Raw genomic sequence first — 8,257 nt, forward strand, 5'->3', positions numbered from 1 at the left:
TCGTTCGCTTGAACTAGAAACCTCTCTCTGTCATTTTCTCACTCGCACACAGTCTCTCTCTCTCTAGGAGTCTTTTCTCTGCAATCAAAGCAAAGCTTTCACTCTCTCACTTTCTCCGAAAACTGTCTCTCTTCCAAGTCTTCTTAAATAGAATAGACAATGTAACCGTCTCTTCTGCAAAACAATGCACCATCAATTCTCAATATCTCCACAGGTAAAAATCATCCTTCTCTTTTATCCCTTTTACAGGGATCCTATGTTGTGTAGGTATGTGTGGTAGGTCTTGATTTTATTTTTCTGGGGTTTTTTTTGTTTTTTTTGAAAAAAGTCTTCTCTGAGTTTGACGCATAGGAAAGAGGACGAAAATTTAGTGGAAGAAAAACGGAAAAGTAGCGCGACTCTCGAGATTCATTTCTCAAAATCCATCTTCCTTTCCTCCTCTTCCTTTTCTGCTTTCTCCTTTGGGTATTAAAAACATATATTTCTTACTCAATTTGTTTATACGAATTGATCTCTCTGAATCTTCATCGCCAAAGCTTTTTTTTTTTCTTTTTTTATTCAACATGCGATGTTACTAACTTACTATCTCTGATCAATTATTATTATTATTTCTTTTCCTTGCAGAAGATAGCTTGCTTGAGTCACTAGGTGGGCTTACTTGGAAATTAATTAAAAAGAAAGAAAAAATGAAAGGAGAGTCCTTTGGTTTGATAGTTGGGATCTCACTTGGTTTAGTAATAGGTGTGGTCTTAGCTCTTTCAGCGCTCTGCTGCTTTATGTTCCATAGGCAGAGATCTCAGATTGCCAACAACAGTAGTGCCTCCAGACGAACCTCATCCCTTCCCATCAGAGAGAACGGTGCTGATTCTTGCACCATTTTGTCTGATTCCACTCTCGCTCCTGACTCTCCTGTTAAATCCTCTTCCACCAATGCGAGGTCTCTTTGGCTTGATGGGTTTATTAAGAAGACCAATGTGGTCTCTGCCTCTGGCATTTTGGAATATTCTTACAGGTGGTTCTTGGTCTCAGTATATCCTTCCTTGCAAATAATGCTCTTTTAGTAGTGTTTCATTGGTATGATGTTTTGGTTTGGTGGTTTGACTCTCAGGGATTTGCAGAAGGCAACGTGTAATTTCACGACTTTGATAGGCCAAGGCGCTTTTGGACCTGTCTACAAAGCTCAAATGTCCACCGGTGAGACTGTTGCTGTCAAAGTTCTCGCTACTGATTCTAAACAGGGCGAGAAAGAGTTTCACACAGAGGTATAAATATACATAATATATCTATGAAAATGGTGCTTGATGATTCTGTTTGACATTCAAATTCTAAAGAATCAGATTAGGAATCCTTAGTTATGTGAAACTGCTATTGCTTCATCCAGAAGTTATTCTAAAATGTCTCACTTGTCTATTCTTTTTCAGGTTATGTTATTGGGAAGGTTGCATCACCGTAACCTAGTGAACTTGGTCGGCTATTGTGCTGAGAAAGGCCAACACATACTTATATATGTCTATATGAGTAAAGGAAGCTTAGCTTCTCACTTGTACAGTAAACTACTACTTTACACTCTATATTAATCAGCTTGTCAGTAAATGAATTCCAATGCAATATCAAATCCTTTCAGCAAAGTCAGTCACCTCTATGGTTTGGAACTCACCAATTCTATGAGCTTTCATACAAGTTTGAGACACACTAAAATTCTTTCCTGATACAGGCGAGAAACATGAACCCCTGAGCTGGGATTTGAGAGTACATATTGCTTTAGACGTGGCACGCGGTCTAGAGTATCTTCATGATGGGGTAAGCTTATTATTTATGCCTGAAACCATTCTATTGCATTTCTTAAGAACACACAACTTGAAACGCTATGTCAGTTATACTCAAATTTTCTTTTCCCAGGCTGTTCCTCCTGTAATCCACAGAGATATTAAATCTTCCAACATTTTGTTAGATCAATCCATGCGAGCTCGGGTAAAAATCTCTTTGTCCCACTTGAGATCTCGTTTCCTCAAGTTTTCTCAGTATGTATCTCTTGCTAAAACTTCAGGTTGCTGACTTTGGCCTGTCTAGAGAAGAAATGGTAAACAAACATGCTGCCAACGTCAGAGGAACGTTTGGTTATCTCGATCCAGAGTACATCTCCACAAGAACATTCACCAAGAAAAGCGATGTTTATGGTTTCGGGGTTTTGCTTTTCGAGCTTATAGCTGCAAGAAACCCTCAACAAGGTCTTATGGAATATGTTGAACTGGTAAAAACAAGAACTAACAAAGACAAAACCTGGCTCTTATTTTCACATTTGTTTCTTTCGGAGAGTTACAGTTAATCTTGTTTTGGTGAAAAAAACAGGCGGCGATGAATGCAGAGGAGAAAGTTGGGTGGGAAGAGATTGTGGATTCGAGGTTAGATGGGAGGTTTGATGTACAAGAAGTGAATGAAGTTGCGGCTTTTGCGTATAAATGCATCTCTCGTGCACCCAGGAAACGTCCCAACATGAGGGATGTTGTTCAGGTTTTGGCACGTGTTGTCAAGGTGAGACATTCCAGATTACGTCAGAAGATGTCTCCCTTGCCTTCTCCGTGTCTTCCTACGGTGGAGTCAAGTGGTGAGCAGACCGGGAATAGATCTGTTCGATCGGAAAAGCATAGGAGAGATAATTCCGCGGAGAGTATAGTTGAAGACTAGTGATTTACTTGTTGAAACAAAACGTGATGGAAGTTTATAAGTATTGCCATATTTTTTAATTGAATTTTTGTTGTCTTTTAGGAGTGTTTTAGGATGATTTGTAGATTTTGTTAGCAGGAATACACTGATGTTGATGTTTATTACATTTGGTTTATAAGGGTTGTCTATGTCCGTCTCTTGTGCATGTAAAGTCTTTTATACCGCTAAAGACATTTCAAACTACAAAAAATATTTGAGTGTTAGGAAGCTTATCTTTTATTTATTTTCACGTCGGTTAATTATACATAGGAAATGTGTTTAGATGATTTTTATAACAGACAGTTGCACAACTTTATGAACATACTATGTCCATATTGGTATAGTTTAATAATTTATGCTGATTAACCATAATCCATAAAACATCAATTGCCACGGTTTGAATAATACCCCCTTAATCGTCTGCCTGGTATAAATAAATCATTCATGCGTGGATCTTTATAACATGATTTAATTTACTGTAGATAAAACTCTCAAATGTGAATTTTACAAAAGAGTAGAATTACAGAGTGTAGAATTTTCGATTATAATAAAATAACAGAACCAGTGTTTAAAGAAATGAATCGTTGAAGTTAAATACAAAACAATGTGTTTAGACCATATTAGCCCATTCCAGCCCAAGCCCATAAAAAACCAGAAATGAAGTTAATCACGGTCGTGATTCCAAAACGCCGTCGTATTTAGAGTCCAGCGATAATCGTTATCCACGTTTTATCGTCTCAGTCGAACGGATAGGACGAAGAAGAAGAAGAAGAAGAAACAAGTGTTAGCGCTCCACTTGGAGAGGCGAGAACAAAGTTGAAAAAATGGCGACCATGTCTGCTCTTCAGAGCTCATTTACATCTCTTTCAATAACCTCCAACTCCTCCTTCTTCGGCCAGCGTCTCCTTTCCCCGATTCCCCTCTCCGTAGCTTCTCCGGTAACTCCGATTCTTTCGAATTCTACTCTCATTAATCTCTCGCCATTATCCCTTTAAATGGTTTTAGACTCTGGAAACGACACCGTTTTATGCTCTACTGACATGGTTTTTGGTTTGATTAATGGTTTTGCTCCAACATACAAATGTTCTGAATTTTGGTATCTCCTTACTTACTCTGCTTATCTCATTGCAGGTCAAACTCGTTAAGAACCCATGTCTTGTCTTTGCAAAGGTTAGTAACCACAAGAACCCATCTGTCAACCTAAGAATCTCTCATTCCTTTATTCCTATATGTATCATCAGGATTGTCTTGTTCTGTTTTTCAGCTAAAGCGTTGGGAACGGAAGAAATGCAAACCAAACAGTCTTCCCATTCTTCACAAGATGCATGTCAAGTTCGGAGATACGGTCAAAGTTATCTCTGGCCGCGACAAGGGTAAGATTGGAGAAGTCACTAAGATCTTTACCCACAACAGCACCGTTGTCATCAATGATGTCAACCTCAAGACCAAACACATGAAGAGCCGTGAAGAGGGTGAGCCTGGCCAAATTGTCAAGGTCAGTCATCATCATGCTCTTTCCTTTCATTTGCAATAACAGAAACCACAATTTTTTTTGCTTTCTTTTTTTTCATAAAAATTGTGTTATGTTGTGCTACAGATCGAAGCACCGATCCACAGCTCAAATGTGATGCTGTATTCGAAAGAAAAGGAGGTTGTAAGCCGGGTGGGTCACAAGGTCCTTGAAGATGGACAGAAGGTAAGGTATCTGATCAAAACTGGGGAACTTATCGACACCATCGAGAAGTGGAAGCAACTTAAGGAGGCTAAAGATAAAGAAACTACTCAAGTTGCAGTTGCCTCTTCATCTTAACGTCTCCACTTTTGATATATTTGTCTGATGAATGTATTAAGTTGCTTCCTTAAGTTATGCTTAGAATGGTACTTAAACTTGTGTTTTATTCTAAACATACATTTTTTACAAAGTTTTTGCAAAGCTGTGGAACGTATGTTTATATCGACCAACATTTTACATTAAAAAAAACAATTCAAATGGCTAAACCATGTGTAGTCCACGTCCACTTCACGTAGAATACAAGTAGGTAATTTAATAGGCAGTCAGGATATAACCATCAAATACATCAACATGTATACGAAGTATATCCGGTACCAACTGGTAAGAGTATGAATGTCAAGGCAATATCTTGTATAGCATGGGCTTTAATATGAGAGGATTCCGGATTTGGATCTTCTGTCAAGTAACTGGAGAGTTGCGTGTTCCTCTGACATACGACTCTTGTCCTGTAACGTGCCATTCCCGTAGAGCAATGTACCAAGAAAGTGACTTGTGTTCTTTAGAAAGGTATACATTGTCTTAACTTTGAGAGTGTCCCCGGTCTGTCTTATCCCCTGACTTTTTTTTTCTGTCATATATACCACTTTGTTCTTGATGTTTTGGTTCAAATCATGTGTATACATTATACATATGTTTCACGACAAGTCGACAACCATATATTAGACTACTCTAACATGTATAGTTCAAATAAAAATGATGCCGTGTGAAACTTTTTCAATGAAAGATGTTACGAACGAGCTAGATCATTTTTTCGTACTTAATGCAAGGTAAATTAATCTCACAATGTAACAATGACATATACTATGAGTTTATTATGCGATCATATTCATATATCTATAGTATTATTTAAGGAGTTTTTCTATAAATCATCTTCACATTAAATTTTGTAAACATTAATTATATAAATATTTTTAGTAAATTAATTTATCATTAACTTTTTTTTGTTTTTTTTTCTTACACAATAATTATTTTTAATTAGTTTTTGAGATTTTATGAAATTTTATAAAAGTATCCCAAACAAATTAAATACTATTTAATGTAAAATGGTTATAGAATTTTGTTTAAATTTCATAAAAATATTTGAACCAAGCGTCATAATTTTTAGGGTTTTTGCACTAGATAACTACGTTTACTTTTTTTATTAGGTAAATAGCTATGGCACTGTGCATTTTCTCATAATACCTAGACTAACCCTATTTATGTAGACGTCACAAGATATAAAAACTGTTACAAGCTTTTGTTAATTGTTCTTCTTTTCTCCTACTCCCCTAACATCTTCGACAGCTTTCTGCAATTCTCTGTTCCCCAAAGTTTCTCCATAAACAAATGCATCTTTTCTCCAAATCAACATCACCACCACCCGTAGTAGTATCCCCCGTGGGTTTATTAGCCTCTCTACCATCTACATCGTTCCCAATCCTATCTATCACCACAAACAGAAACCTCCTCAGAGAAACCACAACCTTCAAATCAAATTTCCGTCTGATCTCCGTCGGAACCCTAACCCCCCACCTGAAATTCACAACGGCCGCATCTCTTTAGAGGCAACGACGTTCTCGCCGTGACCTCGAGACGACCTCGACATATGAGAACAACGCGGTGATGTCACCCACCGAAGCCGATGTCAAAAGAGTCACCTTTTCGAAACTCTCCGCCGGTGAATCCCCAACCTCGATCGAAGAATCCTCTCTGTTGATTTTTCTTTTGTTTTTTTTTTCTGTGTGGTCAGTTTGCAGTAAGGACTTCATTGTCATTTCTTACCTCTCATGTACATGGTTCGCAAATTAATTAAAAATATGTCCATTTACCTAATTTAAAAAGTTTTTATGTATATTCACCTAAATGAGCCTAATTTTTAAGTATCTTAATTGCTCACTTCGAAACCTCTTTTCTTATGAAAAATTGGGCCGTATGACAAGACAAAAACACCTAATTCACTTCATAGCCATTTTCCCTAGCGTTTCTATAGAAACCGTTAACTTTATAAATTAATATTGCATTGCCTTTTATTGCAACCGGGGAAACCTGAAAAAAAAAAATTCTTAATTATTATTATCTAAAAGTAAATCGTGGCTCCACATCATCACTTCCACCAAATTTACCTCGAATTTTTGACTTCTTCTTCGTTCTCTGTAAGCGCGTTCTCCTTTTCTCGTCTAAAATTATTGGTGACGGAAAGAGCATGCCACACCATCTTCATAAAGTGAAGAAAACGCTACTACTGTATTTCGGGAGAAGTTTTATGGAGGAGAAGATCAGTCATAAGGCTTTGTCGGTGACTGAAAGGAGAGGCTTCTCGGATTTCAAAAACGACAGCCGCGATGACGCCAGAACATGTACGTATCTGGTTTGAAGTAAATCTATGTCGCATGTGAGAGAAGATAGAAAAGTTTTTGGTATTGTATTCTATTATATTATATGCATATAGAATAGAAATATAAAATAATATGTATTTTCATGTTTTGTTATACGATAAATCTGTTACTATTTTGTTATCATATTCAATTCTATTTTACGATTACTAAAAGTGTTCTATTTTATTTTCAAATATAGTTTATAATTTTCTTAAATTCTAACTATTGTTACGTGTTCTTGAACCTGTAAAAATCATACTATAATCTATATTGTATAGTTTAATATTACATAATATAATTTAATATTACATAATATAATTTAATATTACATAATATTATATATTTTTTAGATTTTCAAATTTGGGTTAGAGTTCATATTTGAATTATTGTTTAGTGATTAGAGTTATGGTTTAGTACTTAGAAGGTGAGGGGGGTTTCATTGGAGTCAACATTAACTTCTTCCATGCAATCATATACATTTCATAATTTCACTAATATGCACTATATTATTTATTTTGTTCCATTATTTCCGGTTTAGGGTTTATATTTCGGTTTAGGGGTTATATTTGGATAAGGGTCTAGTAATTAGATTTTAGGGTTTAGTACTTAGAAGATGAAGGGATATGGTTGGGGTCAATATTAACTTCTTCCATGTAATCATATACATTTTATAATTTCACCAATATGTACTATGTTATTTATTTTCTTACATTATTTTTAGGTTTAGGGTTTATATTTCGGTTTATGATTTATATTTGGATAAGGGTTTAGTGATTAGATTTTAGGATTCAGTATTTAGAAGGTGAGAGAGTATGGTTGGGGTCAACATTAACTTTTTCCATGCAATCATACACATTTCATAATTTCACCAATATATACTATGTTATTTATTTTGTCACATTTTATTTGAGTTTATAGTTTATATTTGGGTTTACGGTTTACTGATTAGGTTTAGAGTTTAGTATTTAGGGATTGGGCTGCGACTGGATAAGGTTTAATATGTATGGATTAAAGTTAGGTAATGTTTAGTATTTAGTAGTTGTAGATGAGATTATAATCCTTCTCGATGATATGGAATAGAACACTCGGTGCATACTCGGCGCATATATATGTGATTAATAAAGTTATACGTGGATGACTTTTACTTCTTTTATTTGGAGTAATTTCAGGTGTTTTTGACGTTGTATTCTATTAACCACATTTACCTGGTATATGTAATGAATAAAGATAAAATCTAATGTTTTGAGACACAAATGTTAAAAACTACATTTTTATGTCAAAATCAATGACATTTACTTAATTTGTTGTTGAAATATGAGTAATTCACAAATAACCCTATTTCTTATAGCCCTTTATCTGAAAAACTTTTTGTTTTCCACTCTTATTTTTTTTCTCAGATTTTTTCATA

At 35.5% G+C, this 8,257-nt stretch overlaps 2 protein-coding genes across 4 annotated transcripts; both read left to right on the forward strand.

Moving 5' to 3' along the window:
- Positions 1-2,861, forward strand: LOC108828633 (calcium/calmodulin-regulated receptor-like kinase 1). 3 transcript variants are annotated; one of them, XM_056995134.1, is made up of 9 exons: positions 1-214; positions 329-465; positions 625-1,012; positions 1,109-1,262; positions 1,422-1,548; positions 1,715-1,800; positions 1,900-1,971; positions 2,048-2,251; positions 2,350-2,861. In XM_056995134.1, the coding sequence occupies exons 3-9, from the start codon at positions 687-689 to the stop codon at positions 2,683-2,685; spliced, it is 1,305 nt and encodes a 434-aa protein (XP_056851114.1). In that variant the 5' UTR covers positions 1-214; positions 329-465; positions 625-686; the 3' UTR covers positions 2,686-2,861. The 3 variants fall into 3 exon arrangements, with proteins under 3 accessions (XP_056851114.1, XP_056851113.1, XP_056851115.1); XM_056995133.1 differs by lacking the exon at positions 329-465; XM_056995135.1 differs by lacking the exon at positions 329-465 and having other exon boundaries at positions 628-1,012.
- A 506-nt stretch (positions 2,862-3,367) lies between these two features.
- Positions 3,368-4,625, forward strand: LOC108824017 (50S ribosomal protein L24, chloroplastic). The gene is made up of 4 exons (XM_018597346.2): positions 3,368-3,641; positions 3,835-3,873; positions 3,968-4,198; positions 4,301-4,625. Exons 1-4 carry the CDS (start codon positions 3,528-3,530, stop codon positions 4,511-4,513), a joined length of 597 nt encoding a protein of 198 aa, XP_018452848.2. The 5' UTR covers positions 3,368-3,527; the 3' UTR covers positions 4,514-4,625.
- The last annotated feature ends 3,632 nt before the right edge of the window (positions 4,626-8,257 follow it).

Source organism: Raphanus sativus, chromosome 9, assembly GCF_000801105.2.
Source record: "Raphanus sativus cultivar WK10039 chromosome 9, ASM80110v3, whole genome shotgun sequence".
Taxonomy (NCBI): Eukaryota; Viridiplantae; Streptophyta; class Magnoliopsida; order Brassicales; family Brassicaceae; genus Raphanus; species Raphanus sativus.

Bases quoted from the DNA above. Each gene is read 5' to 3' on its own strand.
- LOC108828633 (XM_056995134.1), top strand. From the start codon at position 687: ATGAAAGGAGAGTCCTTTGGTTTGATAGTTGGGATCTCACTTGGTTTA. The intron at 1,013-1,108 runs GTGGTTCTTGGT...TTTGACTCTCAG, and splicing joins ATTTTGGAATATTCTTACAG to GGATTTGCAGAAGGCAACGT. The intron at 2,252-2,349 runs GTAAAAACAAGA...TGAAAAAAACAG, and splicing joins TTATGGAATATGTTGAACTG to GCGGCGATGAATGCAGAGGA.
- LOC108824017 (XM_018597346.2), top strand. From the start codon at position 3,528: ATGGCGACCATGTCTGCTCTTCAGAGCTCATTTACATCTCTTTCAATA. The intron at 3,642-3,834 runs GTAACTCCGATT...ATCTCATTGCAG, and splicing joins CCCTCTCCGTAGCTTCTCCG to GTCAAACTCGTTAAGAACCC. The intron at 4,199-4,300 runs GTCAGTCATCAT...GTTGTGCTACAG, and splicing joins AGCCTGGCCAAATTGTCAAG to ATCGAAGCACCGATCCACAG.